The sequence below is a fragment of the Perognathus longimembris genome, chromosome 28 (genome assembly GCF_023159225.1).
Source record: "Perognathus longimembris pacificus isolate PPM17 chromosome 28, ASM2315922v1, whole genome shotgun sequence".
Classification (NCBI taxonomy): Eukaryota; Metazoa; Chordata; class Mammalia; order Rodentia; family Heteromyidae; genus Perognathus; species Perognathus longimembris.
This window is the reverse complement of record NC_063188.1, coordinates 93,338,578-93,360,679: the sequence shown is the minus strand read 5'-3', so window position 1 is coordinate 93,360,679 and position 22,102 is coordinate 93,338,578. Positions and strand designations below refer to the sequence as shown.

The following is a 22,102-nucleotide window of genomic DNA, read 5'->3' as shown; positions in this document are numbered from 1 at the left end:
AAATATGGCATATGTAAAATGAAATACTATTCTACTACAAATATGGATGAAATGATGGTATTTGCAACAACACAGTTGGAATTAGAGACGACTAGATTGTGACTTGGCATGCCAAAACAAGTACTGTATGACTTCATATAAATGTGGAATCTAAACAAATTGATCTAAAATAAAAAATTGATTTTAAAGAAGTTGAGAGCAGAATGGTAGTCACCACAACTAAGGAAAGGAAGATGGGGAAGTGATAGGGATGATGGGAAGGTATTAATAGATGGTAAATTATAGTTAGGAGAAAGTAGTTCTGGTGTACTATTGTATAGCAGGGTGCTTGTAGTTCGTAATGATGTACCATATATTTAAAGAATAAAAGTGGAAATTTTTTATCATAAATGGTAAGTGTTTGAGAAGACTGATAGGTTTATCCTGATTGGAACATTATATCATGCATGTATGTATCAAAATATAACATATCTTAGGTTCATCTTTAGTCAAACATTTCTGTCCTTTTTGTCATATAATTCCCTTTCCATTTTTGTCCCTTACACACTGTGAATAATTCCTTCAGTTGTTCATACCTTTCCCCTTGATCATGATCTATTTACCTAATTTTTGTGGCTTACTTGTAAGCATTACTTTGGAAGACTAAACAAATTAAGTCCATTTAACCTCTGAGCAATTGATATTTTCAAAGACAATTAGAAAAATTCAATCCATGCAATGTATGACAAAAAATACCATGGAAACAGGGTGTAAAGTAAAACCAAGCAAGTCTGTACTTTTTATTATTATCTTTTCTGAAAATGGAAAGGGAAATAGAAGATGGAAGAACCTTGTTTTTTGAAATTAGTCTTGGTAACTGTAATTATATTAGCAACACCCAACAGTGTTATCAACACTGAGCAATTCCTCTCATCTCAACACAGCAGCCGACTAAGAAAATCACACCTTCTAGCTCAGTGGATTTGTGACACTTAGTAATGTATGTCTAATTGGGTAAAAATAGCCATTACTGCAAGCTTTATTTTTATTTGCGTCTATATTTTTCTAATGGAAAAGTCACTCCTGGCACTTCTGCCCCACCAAGACAGTTACAGATGATTCCACTTTTAATTGTTATAGTCCTAGTAATCCAATTGCTTTGGTACTCATGATGGGGAGAAGTGGTAACATAAGAATGATGTTTAAGCTTCCAGAAGAACCCTCAATTACCTTCCTTTGACCAAATCTCTTTGCCTCCAACCATGAACATTTCTTACCTGATCATATTCCTATAATAGAAATCATATAATGTTTCTCCATTCCTTCTTAATGATGATTGGTTAAAGTCTAACTCTCAGCTTCCATCTGGAGGACAAATTCATTATTAATCACCAATTACCATCTGCTTGGTAACCTTAATTTTCCTCTTCTTCACAATTCAAGCCCTCTGCTCCTGTTTTGCTTTGTACCAGAGTTCTACCTTGGTTCACTGCCATGTTCCCTCCTGGAACTCCTTTATTCTTCCTCTACCTATTCACATTCCTTCCTTTTATCTAGGCCCTACCTATCTTCTACACAACCTAAGACACATCTCTCTTTATCCTCATATCTTTCAGAAGGAGGCCTTTTCCAAGAGGAGGGAGCAAGGACAAACAAAAGCAAAAGGGATCAAGAGTGTCAAAGTAGGGGCTGGGGATATGGCCTAGTGACAAGAGAGCTTGCCTTGTATACACGAGGCCCTGGGTTCAATTCCCCAGCACCACATATACAGAAAACGGCCAGAAGTGGCGCTGTGGTTCAAGTGGCAGAGTGCTAGCCTTGAGCAAAAGGAAGCCAGGGACAGTGCTCAGGCCCTGAGTCCAAGGCCCAGGACTGGCCAAAAAAAAAAAAAAAGAGTGTCAAAGTACATGATTGCCACATTTCATTCCGTTTCTAGTGCCAACTAGATGTCTCATGGCATCTTGAACTTGATGAAAAGCCCTACTTTTTTCCTAGTCTCTGTGCTTCCCCTTGTTTTCTCTCCAGCCATGATGCTCCCTTATACTCAAGATGCTCAAAGCTAGAAATCCAAATGTTACTTTTCAAAATGTTTCCTCTCCTTTTCTATTCATGTGACCACCAAGAACTCTAGTCTCTGATCTTCAGTATGTTTCAATGCTGCCCTCTCCTCCCTGCTTCACTGATATTCCCTTAGTTGAGAATTTACCATTTCTTTCTAGAGTTTCTGCAGCAGTTCCCCAATAACTGCAAGGCCTCAAGGCTCATCCACATGCAGATACTTAATTTATCCATCTATATTTGTCTTGGCTCAAAGGGAAAATATGATCATTTCATGAAAACATTTCAACAGTGACATTCCATTGCTTTTTTTTTTCAAATTTTTATTATCAAACTGATGTACAGAAAGGTTACAGTTTCATACGTTAGGCACTGGATACATTTCTTGTACAGTTTGTTACCTTGTCCCTCATACCCCCCTCCCTCCTCCCCCTTTCCCTTCCCCCCCCCCACGGAGGTGTTCAGTTCACTTACACCAAACAGTTTTGCAAGTATTGCTTTTGTAGTTGTTTGTCTTTTTTTACCCTGTGTCTCTCAAATTTGGTATTCCCTTTCAATTTCCTACTTCCAATACTTCCATTGCTTTTGATGATGATTAAACCTTTATAGTTGAACTGCCAGATTTTTCTATGATCTGTCTTGTTGATTTTCAAACATCTTTTTTCCTGCTTTCTCTTTGTCTTGCTCCTTTGCACTTGACTCTGCACATGATAGGGAACATTTCACTGCATATACCATTCTCTCTCCCTGTAGTTTGTTACCTTCTCCTTCTCTTAGAATCATCTAGTCCATCTTTAATACCACTCTCAGATATGTCACACTCAATGAAGCTTCTTAAACCTCAACCACTCCCCAGTTTGGTAACATTCTTTTTTCCATGTGTATTTAATTCTAGCACAGCACTGAAAATATTAAGTTTGGTTTCCTCAAATGAAGTGTGAATATTTTGAAAGCAGAATTCTTAGCATCTAGTATAGTACTCAGTCAAAATGAACTACTCAAGTAATTATTAAATGAATTAACAAATAGCATGAAATCTAATTTCCTTATATAAGCTCATCATATTGTCAACACAGTCCAGAATTCACTTGTGTACGTAACTGAGTATGTCATTCTAATATTCCAAGAACCTCAGTAAACAAGAACTTAAGGTCTCTTAAATTCCACTGGTATATCCATGCATACATAAGGGAGCCTGATAGATATGCTAGAGATAATGACAGAATAAGATGTCTATCATACTGATTAAGAGGTGACATTTACACCATTATTCCTCCTTTCTCCTCAGACTTTGATGGATACATCTTTGGCTTATTGAGCTGGAGAATAGTCATTTCTCAGGACACTACTTTTGGGTCCAGACAAGGGCGCCCATCAATAAAGCCCAGTAAAAGTTGTGGTTGACCAGAGCTCTAATTTGGCTCTTATTACTGAATTCTTTTTGTAAGAAAAGTTGAATAATAGTGACCTTGTCTGTTTCACAAGATATAGAGAGTTCTTCCTTGAAATTCGTATAAGTTTGAAGACTTTTCTTTTAATGTCTGGGAGATATGTATGAAGAATAAAGTAAGCACTGAGGGAGTTTTATTATAGAGACATAATAGCATGTCAACAATGCAAACAGGCCAGAATATTCTGTGAATAAAACTACTAAACACAGAAAAAATATGCGAGCAGGGGTTTTTGATGCCTATATAGAATTTAGAAGGAAAAATAACAACATATATAATTAAATAATGTAAGAAACAAAATGCAGAAAATATAAGCTCATAATATTGTCAACATAGTCCAGTTTCCTGTATGTTGGTGACATTTGTTCGACCTGTAACCCTATCACGTTTTTATGACAATGCAAAACATGTTATTTCCCAATGATTTGCTGCGTTTGCTGCATGCCATTATATTGCATTGTATCGTATATACCAATCAAATTGCTCCATGTTCTTTAAAATCATATTCTCCCTAATATCCAGAATCCTCCCACCTTTCATGTTATCCTTTTCCAAGTCATGCACTTTGTAATTGAATTTAAAATATCTAATGAGGGCTGAGAATATGGCCTAGTGGCAAGAGTACTGCCCTCGTATACATGAAGCTCTGGGTTCGATTCCTCAGCACCACAAATATAGAAAAAGCTGGAAGTGGTGCTGTGGCTCAAGTGGCAGAGTGCTAGCCTTGAGCAAAAAAGAAGCCAGGGACAGTGCTCAGGCCCTGCGTTCAAGCCCCAGGACTAGCAAAAAAAAAAAAAAAACAAAAAAAAAAACTAAAATATTTAATGAGAGGCAGGTTGAATATGATTGGTGTCCTTTACACATGAGTTTGAAAATAAAATAATGAAATGTGTTAAAGCTGTTTTGAAAAGGAGTTATTGAGGAAATTATATAGAGGGGGTGAATTTGACCAAAGTGTATTATATACATATTTGGAAATATCACAATGAAACACTTTTGTACAATTAGTACATAGTAAAAAAGTAATATGTGTGTATAATGAGACACTGATCATGGTGGTAGATGCCCATAATCCCAACACTCTAGAGGTCAAGACAGCACGAGGATCATGAGTTCAAGGCTAGTCTAGACTGCATAGTCAAAACTATATCTCAAAGAATCAAAGGTTTGAGGTACCACTCAGTGGTAGAACACCTGCCTACCACAATTTAGTCTGGATTTGATACACAGTATTGAAAAAAATAAATGCATAATGCCACGAAGACAAAATAAGTAGTAATTTGGGAGTACTTTATTCTGTAGTCAGAAAACGTTCCAGGAAGTGTGTGTGTGTGTGTGTGTGTGTGTGTGTGTGTGTGTGTGTGTGTAACATGATCAAAGCTTTGATAGAACTCTCCTTCAAGAAATTACTATTCTAGCTGGGAATATGGCCTAGTGGCAAGAGTGCTTGCCTTGTATACATGAAGCCCTGGGTTGGATTCCTCAGCAACGCATATATATATAGAGAAAATGGCCAGAAGTGGCACTGTGGCTCAAGTGGCAGAGTGCTAGCCTTGAGCAAAAAGAAGCCAGGGCCAGTGCTCAGGCCTTGAGTTCAAGCCCCAGGACTGGCAAAAATAAATAAATAAATTACTATTCTTAACAGATCATTTAGTGCCCTGATTCACTTAGGATGGTTAAATATAAGTAGTAACTATTATGTATTGAGTTAGTTAAGGCTTGGGTTAAGGTAGAAAATTAAAACAGTAATAATTCTGTTCTTAAATTATTGATATTTGAAAAGTACTTCATATGCATTATTCCATCATAATACTAGCAATATTTTACCAAGAAGGATAACTGATAAACTCTATACTCATACATTGCAAGCACAAGTATGGCCAGAAAAGATTGTTCCTGCTTCAAATCCTAAATAGCATTATACCATTTATTCATCTTAAGTTTTATTCCTTATGCTATTGTAGCATAAAACAGCCCCACAGAGTCCTTGCCTCCATGGAATTTACATCTGAGAGGAAGACAATGAACAAAATAAGACAAGCAAAAAAAATGTGACAGGGTAGAGAGTAATGGATGTTACAGATATAAATGAAATAAGGTTAAGTTTGGAAATAGTAGAAAAACAGAAGCTTGGTGTTGGGGATTTAGCTCAGTTAAACAGCACTTGTCTGGCAAGTGCAAGGTCCTGAATTTGGTCCTCAGCTCTGAAAATAACCAACAACCAACCCACCAGAAGATCATCAAGAAAGTGATATTTGGGTACAGAATTAAAGAAGATGAAGTTGAAGTAATGAAATAGGGATTATGCTTATGTTTATGGTAGATGGTTTGTGAGAGGATGCAAAAATTACCTCCATGTCCACATCTTTGGATACCTCTTCTACACTCATTCTAAGCTTATCATTACCTTCTTTGTTCAATGAGACAAAATCAAGTATAGTGTAAGCAAAGAATTGAAATATATTGTATTCAGTGGTCTTCTCTTAGCAGCCCTGTGACCATAAGTGAGCCTGTGCTACACTGCTGAGTCATGTAAAACATGTAGCCAAGAGAGTATCATTGGCCAATCAACATCAAACCACTGGTATCTAATATGAAAGAAGGCAAAGACAGTATATAAAAGAACAGCTGTGGATGTGTTTCAATAAAACTTTATTCACAAAAGAGACAGCAGACCAGCCAGCAGCTGATAGTTTGCCAATTGAAGCAATACAACATTCAATCTTATCCAACAGCCTGATAAGAACTGGTCACTCAACTCAGACAACCGTTTTATTTCAAGCCATAATGTTTTATATTGGTTTATTATATAACAAAACCCAACTATTATAGTGTTCCAGCCATAGCAAATGAGATACAAAAATCCTCAGGAAGCAGTAGGCTTTATAAATAAAGTGTGTTGCCGAAGCTAAGTGGACAAGGACAAGGAGTGGTCAGTAGAAAAGAAAGGCAGAAGGAAGAGGCTTAAGTGGGAATGAGCAAGCAGATTGTTGTAAGAGCTCTGAGCACTATTGGAGCAGAAGAGTGCAGGGGTTTGACTTCTACTTTCAATTGTTCAGTTATGAGTCTATTGTAATAACCTGGGGGTAGTTGACTAAATACAAGTGGTTAAGAAGGGATCAGATTAAAAAATATTCACTAATAACTGGATATGGAGTAAATGTTAAAAGAATTAAAGATGACTTCATGGCATTTGTACTAAAAAACGGAAAATTACTATTAATGTAAGGTAGAGGTTTTGAACAAATTTAAAAGAATTCTAAGTGGCTTACCTTTTCTCAATTATTTGATAAAATATCTTTGGGAACGTATCAACACTTAGATTAATTGTAATCAAAGTAAAACAGATAATTAATTAAAAATTTATAGTACCTAGAAACTTAGTTTGTATAAATGTATGTATATGTGTATATATATATATATATCTTGCATATCTAGAAATGATAATCTTGGCTTATGCTTGTACTTCTAGTCTAATCATAATCCCCAAAGGAAACTGCTCTTAGATGGTTTTTATGGAGATTATCTTTCTACCTCTAAATAACGTACTTGTTCTGGTATATAATTATCTACCTTTGATACCACCTTTTGGTTCCCTGGATTTTCCCCTTTTTTCTTTGACTTTTAAAATATTGAACAAAGACTGTGCATATTCAAAGTAGATGATGTGATTATTTGGTATACTAGCATAACAATTATCACAGTCATGTTAACATATCTCTTAATATGCTTACTGTACATTAGAATCTCAGAACTTATCTTTAAACTGGAAGTACAATCTTTGATCTCCATGTGACATATTGCACTTAAGATTCCTTTGAGCCTAAGCACTGGTGGCTCAAACTGTAATCTTAACTACGCAGGAGGCTGAGATCTGAGGATCATAATTTGAAGCCAGCGCAGGTAGGAAAGTCCATTGTGGCTCTCATCTCCATTTAACCATCAAAAAACTGGAAGTGGAGCTGTAGCTAAAGTGTTAGACTCTAGCTTTGAGTCAAAAAGGCTAAGGGATAATGCCATGCCATGAGTTCCAGCCTTAGTATCTGCATAAAAATTTAAAAATAAAATGTCTTTGAGACATTCAAGCAAGTACTTGTATACATGAGACTGGAGTTCCAAGGAGACAATTAGCCTGGAGATATAAGTGTAGAATTATCAGCACATGAAGCACTCTACGAATCCAAAAGCTTGATAAGATCACCAAAGAGAAGAGGCAATTTGGGATTCGACCTTTTAGCTATGAGCTATGATGGAAATACTATCAGTTTGGCCTTTGGACTTCCTGGGGACCCCTCTTCACATCTGCCTACAATGAGATGGAGAATTGGGCAAGGAGAGTTATGCCTTGCTTGAATAGTGAATTAGACTGCTGAGCACCTTATAGGATAATCTCACCACTGTTCCTGGATGTGTCCTGACATATGTGCACCCCCCTGAAAAAGACTATCTTGTTAAAATGAATTGGCATCATTGAAATTTCAGGAGTTGCTGATAATCTTACTTCTTTCAAATGTCTGATGAAAATGGCAAACAAGTTTTCAAGGGAGGTAAAAGCTGCCACAGAGATGAGTCTGATGTTCTTTCTCAGAGGAAGAGTGCAAGGCCTGCATTTCTTTGATGTTTCTCGAAAGCACTTGTGCTGGCATCACCAGGGCTTTGATGTTCTTCTAGAACTCTGACATCCTGACATCTGGGCTTGTACTCTTATGAGGCAACAAATTGAAACAATAGTGAAACTCTGCTTAGAAAAGGAAAAGGCAGTGAGACTTCATACTGAACTTTCTGATGCTGCTTCCCTGATTAGAGAGAATAGTCTTACTTTTGTCTTCAAACACAGGGTCATTAGTTTCATATTTTCATATTCATGCCCTGTGCCGGTAACTGGGTTAACTGCATTATTCCAAGAAGGGATTTAACAACTCACTCCTGACCCAAATGTAAATCACAATACTGTCAGGGGTTTTAGCGCCCCCCCCCCCTCGCCCCCACCCCGCGTGCTTCCCTCCCCCCCCCCCCCCGCCCCCGCAGCCGCGAGCTCCCACCTGCTGGAGAGACGGGAAGGCAGGCCCTGACCAGAGGAGCCAAAAAGGGACCGACAGACCGCCTGCACCCAGCCCTCCCTCACCGGAGGACAATCAGACACATCTGGGAGTCAAGTCAGCGCAAGATCTCATTTATTGAGGGGAGCACATGTAACTTATAAGGCACAAGAGCCAATCAGATCGACAGGAAGGGGAGGGGTGTACATGCACCTATCTAGGGACTGGGAGGCATGAGCTGTCTTGTAAGCGCTGAAGAGCTGGGGAGCAATCCTAGAGGCGGCCTCCGGGTTCACTGTCAGGCACCATCTTAGCCACACATGGCCCCAGGACTGAGAAACAGGCGGGGCCAGCTAGTTGACTTCCTCTTTCTGATGTCCCAGTGTGTCCCACACAATGCTACGCTCTTTTTTTTTTGCTGGTCCTGGGGTTTGAATTCTGGGCCTGGGCACTGTCCCTAAGCTCCTTTGGCTCAGGGCTAACACTCTACCATTTGAGCCACAGCACCACTTTTGGCTTTTTCTGTGACTAGTTGGTGATAAGTCTCACAGCCTTTCTTGCCCAGGCTATCTTTGAACCACCATCAATAAAGCTCAGCCTCCTGAGTAGCTAGGATTATAGGCATGAGCTACTGGATACTGTCTGATAGATTCATCTTAATTTCACTTATGAGTCTTTTGGTTTGCAACTCCTATACCATTTCTGACAATGCATTTGAAGGCTGTGAAATCATCAAGGTCATTTCCAGTGATGACAAGAAGTGCTAACAAAATAAAAGATAAATGGAATGTTTTGCCAACAAAATGATGAGAAAATGACACAGACCTTCAGAATGAACTCTTCTGGCTGGGGATATAGCCTAGTGGCAAGAGTGCCTGCCTCATATACACGAGGCCCTAGGTTCGATTCCCCAGCACCACATATACAGAAAACGGCCAGAAGCGGCGCTGTGGCTCAAGTGGCAGAGTGCTAGCCTTGAGCGGGAAGAAGCCAGGGACAGTGCTCAGGCCCTGATTCCAAGGCCCAGGACTGGCCAAAAAAAAAAAAAAAAAAATACAACAGAATGAACTCTTCTAATTCTTTGTTTTTTTTTGCCAGTCCTGGGACTTGAACTCAGGGCCTGGGCACTGTCCCTGGCTTCTTTTTTTTTTCCCTCAAGGCTAGTACTGTATCACTTGAGCCACAGCGTCACTTCCAGCTTTCTCTGTTTATGTGGTGCTGAGGAATTGAACCCAGGGCTTCGTGCATGCTAGGCAAGCACTTTACCACTAAGCCACATTCCTGGTCCCTCTGTACATCATCTTTACAATAAAAATAAATTAAAAAGAAGAGAATTTGGAATAAGAAAAAGTAGTAAGTTTACAGTAGAGAAGGCTGGCCCAAACTACTGTAAGGTTAACATAGCCAGTGATAAGTACCATTGGTTGAGTGTGGCAACTTTGACTTGGTGTGTCACAGAGTTCATCTCTATAACTTAATTTTCCAAACCCTAATCATGATAGAAACATTTGACAAGTCCAAATTGAGAAACATTCTACTAAATACATGACCAGCACTTTCCAAAACTGACAAGGTCATTATAATATTTGTACAATTATCATGGCGAAACCCCTTTGCACAATCAATTTATGTAATAAAAATGAATCACAGTAAGTGAGAGTGAGGAAGTCTAACAGAGAGGGTAAAAAAAGAGTTAAGATGCTTGTAGTACGTTATGTACATATATCAAAATAGAACAATGAAAATTGTTTTAAGAAAGTTTAAAGTTGTTTAAGAAAGGGAAAGTGGATAGGGAAAATGACAGTAGATGAGTTTGATGGGGAATATTGTATATAAAGACTTCTCTCTATATATGTCATAATGAATTCCTGTTGTACAATTAATATATGCTATTTAAAAATCTTAAAATAAATACTGTCATGTTGGGTGCTGGTGGCTCATGCCTGTAATTCTAGCTACTCAGGAAGCTGAGATCTGAGGATTATGGTTCAAAGCCTGGGCAGAAAGCCCCATGTGATTTTTATCTCTAATTAACCAGCAAACAACTGGATGTGAAGCAGTGGCTCAAGTGGGAGAACTCTAGCCTTGAGAGAAAGAAGCTCAGAGACACTACCACTTTGAGCCACAGCTCCACTTCTGTTATTCTGGTGGTTAATTGGAGAAAAGAGTCTCATGCATGGACTTTCCTGCCCGGACTGGCTTTGAATTGTGATCCTCAGATCTCAGCCTCTGGAATAGATAGGATTACAGGTGTGAGTGACCAGGGACTTAATGTCTTTCACTTTTCTAAATTTTGTAGGATAAATTATTGACTGCATTCTCCCCTCTTCTCCTCTTTATACTTCTGCCCCTCTCCACGTGACTCCATAGTACCCTTTTTTTATTTCCATAGTATCCTTTTAAGTACCTATTTCCTGGTTTTCATTTTGTTGAACTTTGACTTTGCTTTTCAAAGGAATTACAGTATTTGAATTCTCCCTTGAATCTCGCCTATTTCAGTTAATACATTTGTATATACTTTCACACTAGCAAATATATTTACTTATGGGTTTATAAGTTCATTATAGCTTCCACATAGAAGGGAAAACATGCAGCCTTTGTCTCTCTGGGCCTGAGTTACTTCACTTAATTTTTTCCAAGTCTTTCCATTTCTTTACAATTTACACTTACTGAAAAATCTCTTTACACTTATTCAGGAATAGACTGTTATCATTACATCATTCTTATGCATACACATAAAAAGGAAACTATGCACTAAATAAATTGTTTAAAGTACTGCTAAAACTTCTTCAGATTCAAATTTCAACTCTTCTAAATCACATTTGTCCTTAAAATCATTCCTATCTCTAAATAGCATCCTCTCTGCAATCAAATCTATAGGCAATGTACTATTTCTTATCACTTTTTTGCCAGTCCTGGGGCTTGAACTCAGGGCCTGAGCACTGTCCCTTAGCTTCTGTTGCTCAAGGCTAGCACTCTGCCACTTGAACCACGGCGCCACGTCTGGCCTTTTCTGTTTATTTGGTACTGAGGAATGGAACCCTGGGCTTCCTCCTTGCTGGGGAAGCTCTTTACCTACTAAGCCACATTCCCAACCCTCTGGTTCTCTTTTTTTTTTAATTCCTGGGTGTCTTTTTCATCTTTGTCTTCGTAAAACATTTTGATCAACATGACAAATGACAGACAAATTATACTTCTTTATTGGATTGTTCTTGTTAATAGGTCAACTAAATTTTAATTCTGTTTTTATCTTACCTACCACTAGGCCAAACTTCTGGCCCAGCAATATACTATTTCTTCTTACAAGTGTATTTTAATGTCTCAATGGTTTTTTCCTAGCCAATGATACCACTCTGCTGAATTTTGAATGTATGCTCAGGCAGTGACGGCTTCAGCCAACAGTGATTATAAGAAACTATGCGGGCTGGGGATATGGCCTAGAGGCAAGAGAGCTTGCCTCGTATACATGAGGCCCTGGGTTTGATTCCCCAGCACCACATATACAGAAAACGGCCAGAAGTGGCGCTGTGGCTCAAGTGGCAGAGTGCTAGCCTTGAGCAAAAAGAAGCCAGGGACAGTGCTCAGGCCCTGAGTCCAATGCCCAGGACTGGCCAAAAAAAAAAAAAAAAAGAAAGAAACTATGCATCCCTATTTCAAAGGTAAAAAAATGTGAGTGAAATATGATAGAAAAGCTTACTCATAGAAGCCCTCAACTGCTTTTCTCCATATGCCTCTCCCATGTAGAAGACAAAAACACTCTAAGCCTTTGCTTTTCTGAGATTTTTTTCACTACTTGTAATCTTGGCCAATTCAGATTGAAAAACACAATTCTTACAAATATGTTTCCATTACTACTTTACTTTTTTCACTGCAGCTTCCTTTCTTCCAATGTCCTCCTTGGCTAATGAATCAGGTGTAACTATATTTAATTTACATTTTAAGTGTCCTAACATCTTGTTAATATAAAAATCCTCAAATCACCTTTCACTCCAGCTTTTTTCATGCAAATTCTCCATCAATATCCCTCTGAAACTGTACACAGCATTGCCACAAGCAAAAATCTATTTCTAGATAAGTGTGTTGTGACCTTAAAATATGAAATTTAATATCACTTTCAAGATTACTGATAATGGTTTCCTCTACTGACTGCTTTATTAGATATAATTCTTAGGATTGTGAAAATAAGTGCTGGTAAATGAAAACATTAAATGAGAATGTAGAAGTTACAAATGTAGAACGCATTTCCAAAGTAGAGAAATTCAGGAGAAATTAATGAACACTTTGTACTGCTTGTCACACATTTCTGAGGGGAAAAAACAACTTTTCCTTCCTCAGGAAAATGGAGTATAAGTTGTCAGTGACAACCATCTATTAACAAATTTTCTTTTGTGATAGAGTGAGGACCTTTTCCCCCAGAGGTAAATTATTCAACACAATTAATTTGAATCTGTGTTGGAGCCCGAGATGAAGTTATCAATTTTACCATTTTCCCTTAGTCTGTCCTGATATTATCATTGCCTGAGACTCTGGTACCCATAGCAACAGCCACTGTTTCAGACATCATTCCCCCAAGCAACATAGCATGGCCAATGATTGACAATCATTCAGTTGTATGTCTCAGAGTGGCACTTCCTTTCCTGGAAGACCAAGTCACACTTACTTTCAAGTATTGAAGGTTCAATTATCAAGGAATTGGGATGGTGGGAAAATTAGGAGATCTCCATCAAGGGACAAAGTCAAGGGTATTGGAAACACAGCAAAGTTTCTTCTTTCTGTCACTGCCCCACATACTTGAAAGGCTCTTTGTTACCCCTAAAAGTAAACCAAAAAAAAAGGAGGACTTAGAACATTCAAAGTTTTTCCCCATAGAAGAACAATAGGGACAATTGAGTTGCTGTCGTACCAAGATTTCCCTTTTTTTTTTTTTGGCCAGTCCTGGGCCTTGGACTCAGGGCCTGAGCACTGTCCCTGGCTTCTTTTTGCTCAAGGCTAGCACTTTGCCACTTGAGCCACAGCGCCGCTTCTGGCCGTTTTCTGTATATGTGGTGCTGGGGAATCGAACCTAGGGCCTCATGTATCCGAGGCAGGCACTCTTGCCACTAGGCTATATCCCCAGCCCTAAGATTTCCCTTTTAGAGATTCTTTTAGAAAAGCTGTGAATGTGAACTGAGGAATAGCTTGTGGTACTAGAGTATCACAATTCTCTGAGATTTACAGAGGAAGAAGTCCTGCTTTTTCAGGTCAAACAAAAAGCTGTAGTTCTCATTGGACTTCTCTGCTCTATCCTAGAACATCTTTTTGAATCACAGGAATGGGATTCAAAAGAGGGGGCCCAGTGGCCATTACAGAACCAGTATGAGCCCAGTGAAAAGAGGACAACTCACAGTACACTCACTGTACACAGCAAACATGCAGGCTTCTCTGACCAGGCTTTCAAATGAACTGCATTTTCACGTACAATATGTGTGTTTTACAGCCACCTCTTTGTCTATTGTCCCTGAAAAGTTGGATCTCCCAGTGAAGATATCTGGGTGATGGTGCACTTTCTGGGGATTTTCAAATCTAAGGTTTTTCCCCAAGCATTTAGTGCCAACTCAGTTTATAGTGTTGCTGCCTGTGTGGGGAAGAAAGCATGTACAAGTGTTGGTTAACTTCCTGGGAGGTGCCTTACAATCTCTTACATAGTCTTGCTAATTCTGAAGGCTTCTTTCATATGAAAGGGATTTTGGCTGAGGTTTAGAAGCTATCCCCACCCTAGGCTAGGAGGCATACCTATAATTAGGTGAAAGACTACAGTAATGAGGGCTGTCTTTAAGAGTGGAGGGTATTTCTCTCCCTTCTGGGGGGACTGGTTATCTGGCTGAATTCCCAGTCTATCCACATAATCTTAACTTGTTGATATACCTTCAGGGTAGTAGAAAGAAAATGGAATATGGCATCAGAAGAACTACATTCTTGTCCCATTTCCATAGCTTCTCGTCTGTGTGGCCTCCCTTTTTTTGTTGATAGATACAAACACCTGCCCTTCCTGCTTCCTGAGGTTCTTAAGAAAATTTAACGCGTTAATGTAAATAAAAACTTGGAATGGAAAAGTGCCCCTGTCTTATTTATTTTTTTTGGGGGGGGGGGACAGTCCTGGGCCTTGAACTCAGGGCCTAAGCACTGTCCCTGGCTTCTTTTTGCTCAAGGCTAGCACTCTGCCACTTGAGCCACAGAGCCACTTCTAGCCGTTTTCTATATATGTGGTGCTGAGGAATCGAACCCAGGGCTTCATGTACACAAGTCGAGCACTCTTGCCACTAGGCCATATTCCCAGCCCTGTTTTAATTTTTTAAACCTTGTCAATCTCAGTAGTATGGGGGAGTCAGACTAAGTCTGATTTTCTTCCATTACTGTGGTCAGGGTGAGATGGCTAAAAAAGTCTTCTGCCATGTCATCTCCCAGGACTCTCATCTTACCTGGAATCAACAAATATTAAGGTCTATGTATCTTGGTGAACCAAGTTTGCAGGTACAGTTGACAATTGCTCTTTCTCTCCTCTCCATTCTCTTCTATTGTCTCTCTCTCTCTCTCTCTCTCTCTCTCTCTCTCTCTCTCTCTCTCTCTCTCTCTCTCTCTCTCTCTCCCCCCCCCCTTCCTCCCTCCTTCTCTCCCTCCCCCTTTTTGCCTTTACAGGGGCAGTTAAACTCAGGGTCTCACTTTGTCACTTGCTTTTTTTTTTCATTCAAGGTTGGTGCTTTGCCACTTGAGCCACAACTCTACCTCCAACTTTGTGCTGGTTAAACTAAAGAGTCTCATGGGCTTTTCTGCCTAGGCTGGTTGTGAACTGGCAACCATGATCCTTAGATCTCAGCCTAAGGAGTTAGGATTACAAGCATGAACCAACAGCATCCAGCCTAGATCTCATTCTCTCAATCATTACCTAATCTCATTTATTTCTCTAGTGTCCTAGAGATACATCATATTTGACACCCTATTCAGACACTAGTGTCCCAGACACTATTACATCCTCCCTATCTCACCACCCATGCCCATCTTGATTATAAGGAAGGGGTAGGCTAATTTAGAATATTCCAGAGGCCTACAGATTGCCTTCCCATTCACACCCACTGGAGATCCTGAGCTGCAAGAGGATGGGTCAGCAAGAGATGGGGCACAGGGGTGGAGAGATGCCTGGATATTCATTTAAAACTTGCATGGGAGCTGGGTGCTGGTCGCTGATACCTGCAATCTTAGCTACTCAGGAGGCTGAGATCTGACAATCACAGTTCAAAGTCAGCCTAGGCTGGAAAGTCTGTGAAACTCATCTCCACTAAAGCACCAAAAGAACCAGCAATAGATCTATGGCTCAAATGGTAGAATACTAGCCTTGGATAAAACACTCAGGAATAGCACTAAGGCCCTGAGTTCAAGTGCCAGGACCAGCACCAAAAAACAAACAAACAACAACAACAACAACAACAAAAAAAAAAACGGCTCATGAGGATGTTCCTTTTCTTCCCCCAAAGGTGAACATTTTGTTCACACAAATTAACTGGACATTTTGCTAATGCTCAGAATAAACTTTATTGGAAACAACTGCCAAATCAGGAGAGTGATTGCGCTCTCAGGCAATGAGTCCTTGGCTTGGGGAGAGTCCCAACTCAGTCCTCGTCCATCTTGCCCAGGACATTCCTATCAAAGAGGTACTCGTTCATCCCGTCCCTCTTTCTCCGCAGTTCAGACAGGTAGTTTGCCACCTTCTTCACGTTCTCCAACTGCGGCCGCAGACAGTGGCGTTTCACGTAGTTGTAGAGGTGCGGGTCGTTCTTACTGATGGCCAGTTGGTACAGCTCCACGAAGCTCTCCGAGATGGTCATCTCCAGGTAGAAGGAGCACTCCATGGCCTGGAGGCCGCTGTGCCAGTCGTCGCGGTCAGGCTTGTTAATGCGGCGCAGGTTGAAGCGACCTCCACGTTCATTCTGCAACCACAGAAGCTTCTCGGTGTCTTCAGTCCACTGATGGGACCGGCGTAGGAAGAAACGGGAGAAGTTCTTCAAAGCCACATCACAACGATCGCAGTAGAAGGCCATAGACAGATACACATAGGAGGCGTAGAGCTGAAGCTGGATCAGGTTATTGACTGCGATCTCGCAGTCGCGGTGGTAATTCTGTCGGACCTGAGCTAGCGGCTGAGGCGGTGGGATTGGAACCGGTGCCAACACAAAGGTGAAGACCGGCAGCGCTCTGGGCATGCGGGGTGGGCAGCGATGGCGCCGCCGGCGCTGCCGCCTTTTCGGATAAGCCATGGCGACCGAGTGGGCAGCGAGCACCTGGGGCCTCTGGGCCTGTTGCCCTTGGATAAATCTACTGCGTCAGTGACGTAGACAATAGAAGCTGAAGCCGGACATGACCAGTGCAGACCGGAAATGGGCTATAGTGGCTTTGAGGAGTTTCGCAGAGGGAGGGTCAAAGGGCAAATCCCTTCGCACCGAGCACCGAGTTTCCTCAACAATCGAAGTGATTCTGACTGGACTGTTGGGCCTAGATGATTCGAAGTTACATATAAATAAAATGCAAACCTTTTTGCTGAGTGCCTGTGGCTCATGCATGTAATCCTAGCTACTTGGCAGGCTGCGATTGGAGGATCATTCTTCGGAACCAGCCCAGGCAAAAATACTGTATTGTTGTAGGGAGTACAACTGACTGCCATCTTGATTAGGGAAACATGGTAACGATTGTTAAAATGAAGTTAAATATTAGGTCAACCTGACCCCCAAATTCTGCTTCTGTAAATGGCTTGCTTAACTTGTTTGTTGCTTGCTCTACCCCGAGTCAACTCCCTACATCTGTGCTATGCTTTTACCCTTATGAACCCCGGGCTGGAGGACTGTTAGTGGTCACAGTGTCAGCACCTGAGTCTGTGCTGCATCCCTGGCTGGTCAGTTCACCTTTTGCTTCCCCAGTAACTCCATCTTTTTGCTTGAGACTGTCTCTGAGTGGTGGACCCTTGGAGGGATGTGGAATCTCCTCCCTAGAAACCCCCTAACAGTATGAGACCCTTATCTCCAATTAACTACCCCAAAAGCTAGCTGGAAGTGGAGCAGTGGTGCAAGCGATAGAGCATCAATTAATCTTGACTGGAAAAATAAGAGCAAGAAGTCTTTGAGTTCAAGTCTTAGTGCTGGCAACAGCAAATAAATAAAGCAAACTTCAAATTCTTTTTAAAGAGTGAATCACTTTCTTGGCTCCTTTAAGTTATCAAACTGTTGTCAACATTTGAGTTTTCATTAAAGGCAGTGCTTCTGTGCAGTGGAATTTAATATCATAAAGCTTTATTAGAATAGCAGCTGTCAGTGACTTCAACATCTGTACTAACAATCCTGCTGAGGGAAGAGTCAAAGGTTATGGGTCAGTCAGGAGAGCTGAGTGCCACAGCAACCCTGGCAACACTGAGTATTTCCAGAACATTTAAAACAAAACAAGGGGGGCTGGGGATATGGCCTAGTGGCAAGAGTGCCTGCCTCGGATACATGAGGCCCTGGGTTTGATTCCCCAGCACCACATATACAGAAAACGGCCAGAAGTGGCGCTGTGGCTCAAGTGGCAGAGTGCTAGCCTTGAGCAAAAAGGAAGCCAGGGACAGTGCTCAGGCCCTGAGTCCAAGGCCCAGGACTGGCCAAAAAAAAAAAAAAAACAAACAGAAAAAAACAAGCAAGACACCAGTGGCTTACACTCAGGAGGCTGAGATCTGAGGATCACAGTTCAACCCCCCCCCCCACCAGCAGAAAAGTCCTTGGAGTTCTTATCTCCAATTAATCACCATAAAGCTGGAAGTAGAGCTGTGGCTTAAGTAGTAAGCAACCACCTTTTAGACAAAAAGCCAAGTGAGAGTTCAAGGTCCTGAGTGCAAACCCATGCCCAAAACAAAAACATGTTGCTCTCTAGGGCTATGAAATTGCCCTCATGTATAATCTCAGCATTTGGGAGACAAGTGGGAGGATTGTGAGTTTGACACCTGTTTAGGCTACATAGCAAGCCAGTCTCTAAAGACGACCCACATTTCCTCCCTTCTCTATTTTTTATTTTGTTTTGTGTTGCTTTTTCTGAGCCTTACTAGGCTGGAATAGAAGTCACAATCTTACTGCCTCAGCTTCCTAAATGCTGTAATTACAAGTGTGTGGCATCATGCCCAGCCTTTGTCTCCCTGTTTAGGAAGGCTCTGCTATTATTTTTGTGTTTTATTTACTTATTTTGCCTGACAGTGACTGCCTTGCTAATAAAAAGTGATGGAAGTAGCATTCTGGGATTTCCAAGAGGACGGGTAGCCTTTTCTTCCATTTAGAAGTTTTTCTCTTGGGTCACTTCTCTTTTGAATCTAGTTACCATGTTGTGAGATCAAATTACATGAAATAGCAATGAGCAAAAAAAACAAGGAAGAATTTCTTAGACAATAGTCAATACCAACTGCCAGCCATTTGAAATGAGTCATTTGGGGGGCATTGCAAATGACCACAGCCCTATCTAATATCACAATGAGTAAATACCTACTGACTTGATGCTAGCCCATGCATATAATTATGATGAATAAAATGATTTTTGTTTTAAACTACTAAGTTTTGTGAAGGGAAGGGGTTCCTAGGCAGCTAAAGGTAATTTAAACTCAAGTCTACATTTTTGTCAGTACAATGGACCCACAAAGGGGGGAAAGGATGAAGAAGTCAGGAATCCCCTGAAAAGGGTGACATTTGAACTGAGTATAAATATTCTCCTATCAGAATTAGAGTAGGGAGAAGGGTGAAGAAAAGCTTTCCAGTGAGTCATCCCACATGAAGGAAAACACAGTGGTGTAAATGTATGAGGTGTGTATGCAGAACCACAAGCAGTTTGGGATGGATGCTATGTGATTAAAGGGAGGGCTCAAGTATCTTCACAAAGAAAAATCTGAAAACTCAGGAGCCCAGCCCTGCAATTTATTTTTTTTAACTAGCGGGGGCACTTGAATCTTTTTAAATTAGAGTCCAAAAGTCAGATTTCTGTAAAGTGTGTCAATTTCTGTCAACAAATGAGAAATAGATTAGAGGGGCATGAGACTGTAGAGCAAAATAGTAGCCAGGAGACTTTTGCAATAATCTAGAGAGAGAAGATGCGATATGTAGAATAGGGCGTGGAAAGGGCAATGCAGAGGAAGAATCAGTACAAGTGTAGTTGAGGTGAAAAACAAAATTTGAAGATAGCTGTGGATAATGATGGAAAGAGAAAAATCCAGGGTTCTCACAATTCAGGCTTTACTTCACAATTCTTTGAGACTAGCAATGCAGGAGGCCAAGCAGGTAGGGAGATGAACATAACAATTGAGCCTTTGTGTCCTGGGTCATTCAAGAGAAGATGCCCTATAGAAAAGTGACTAGTGGGCTCAGAATTCAGGGAAAAGAGCTTGTTTAATTTCAAGCAAGTTGTCTGGAATGGGTGGGAAAATCTCCTTTGTACATATTGGTTTCATTTCAAAGTAATAGATTAGGGAAGAGCATGTCTGAAAGATGTCATGTAAATAGTCATGTCCCTGGAGAGCTGATGTAACCAGTAAGAGATGGTATTAGGACTTATTTTCCCATTACCAGTAATGTGTCATAAGGAGCTGTTGATATGCTTATTCAGATTCTTTGCAGCTAATGTTACAGATTATGATTGTGGGTGTAATTCATGGCTATGAAAGATTTTGTTCTCTGCATGAACCTAAAGGCCCACCTGGGCTTAGTCTCTAACTTACCTTCATTACATACACACTCCAAGCTCCTGAGTAATCTCCCAGCATCAGGTCCCATGATATGCCCATCCTCCTAATCATGTGAGGCATCCAAAGGTTTGTAGCAATGGGAAATTATTTTGATTTTCTAGAAAAGGCTCGGAAGCTCATCAGGATGATGAGATGGCAAAGAATCCAACTTTGTACCACATAATACTTGACTCTGTAATTATCCGGAAGACAAATGGAGGACTTTTTTTTTACATTTCTTTTTTTTATTAATTAAATTTTGTTGACAGGGTGTTGTGCAAAAGGGGTACAGTTACATAACAGGGCAGTGAGTACATATCTTGTGATATCTTACACCCTCATTTTTCTTTCCCTTCCCTAGATCAGGTAGGCATATATACAATACCCAGTGTACCAAAATCATATACAGTAGCCACGTGGTGTACGCCAATGGATATTCACCTAGAACTTTAAATGTAATGTCAACAATAGAGTTTGCTTATCCTCGTCTTACATGATCATATGTACATAGCTGTTGAGCTGTTGTGATCCACTGATAGGTCTATTCTAGACCTTTTTATGTTTAGTAGTTGTTTAGTTTTAGATACATAATGTAAGGTCGCTGTCCCAAACCTGTGGAAATACCATTTGAAGAGAAGTTTGTTGTTTTGTAGACCTGGTCTCTACTCTCCCCCCCACCCCCCCCCACAACAGTCATATATCAAGGAGACACATGGAGGACTTTTAAGCAGCTATCTCAAGCACCACAATAGGGAGTTCTATAGGTTTTCTGTGTTATGATGACCGAGTTGCTTATAGTCATTACTGTGTATAAGGAAAGTTTGATTTGACCCTGGCAGGTAATTTGTATATTTTGTAAATGCTATTTTACTACTTTTAATGGAACCTGAGAAGGGTGGCCATTTGATTTGAATCTTGAGCAGCCCGTTTAACCTACTGTTTTCCATTTATATAAAATCATTCTTCTATGGGACACAACTCAATTACCTCATTAACATGCTCACTTTTTCGTGTTCCGACCATTCCTATCAAACACAGTCATATTTTCAAGTTTACTTCATTATATTTCTTAATAAGATTCTGTTTTTTTTCCAAATGTCATAGCTTACTCAAAAATGAAAGCAGAAGTGATTTCAGAGTTGGAGTCTCCAGATCAGGGAAAGCTTTCAGACCCATTTAAGAGCCACCATGGTGGGGCTGTGGATATGGCCTAGTGGCAAGAGTGCTTGCCTCCTATACATGAGGCCCTGGGTTCAATTCCCCAGCACCACATATACAGAAAACAGCCAGAAGTGGTGCTGTGGCTCAAGTGGCAGAGTACTAGCCTTGAGCAAAAAGAAGCCAGGGGCAGTGCTCAGGCCCTGAGTCCAAGCCCCATGACCGACAAATTAAATAAATAAATAAAAATAAAACATAGGTTTTGCTTATGTGTATCAGTAAGTCTATTCATTATTGACAGCATTGACCAGCATTAACAGTATCAGTATTAATCCAAATGGATAGAACCTTATCTCCACTAAAACTTCCTGCTCACTGAAACATTGAGACTTAATTTAGCAAATTGTATGCTGTTTTTTTAAGCTTCCATTGGAAGGTATACATATCATTTCTGTTTACATTTCATTGTTCAAAGAAATATGTGACCTAACTTCAAATGGATGGAGACGTACAATCTCATCGTATATTTGGAAAGTGGAGAGCTGAATGTATTTGCATTTCTACATTTAGATTATTTGCATTTCCACATTTCCATGTTTGCTAGAATAGAGGTCTGTGAAACACTGAGTTTATAGTACTCTTCTATGGTTCTCACAACCAGC

At 40.3% G+C, this 22,102-nt stretch overlaps 1 protein-coding gene across 1 annotated transcript; it reads right to left on the bottom strand.

Annotated features, from left to right (window-relative positions):
• Positions 1–16,170: 16,170 nt before the first annotated feature.
• On the bottom strand, positions 16,171–16,815 carry LOC125343204 (ferritin heavy chain-like). Its single transcript, XM_048335470.1, has one exon. It carries the CDS (start codon positions 16,813–16,815, stop codon positions 16,171–16,173), a length of 645 nt encoding a protein of 214 aa, XP_048191427.1.
• Positions 16,816–22,102: the final 5,287 nt, after the last annotated feature.

Coding starts and splice junctions, on each gene's coding strand:
- LOC125343204 (XM_048335470.1), bottom strand. CDS start 16,815: ATGGCTTATCCGAAAAGGCGGCAGCGCCGGCGGCGCCATCGCTGCCCA.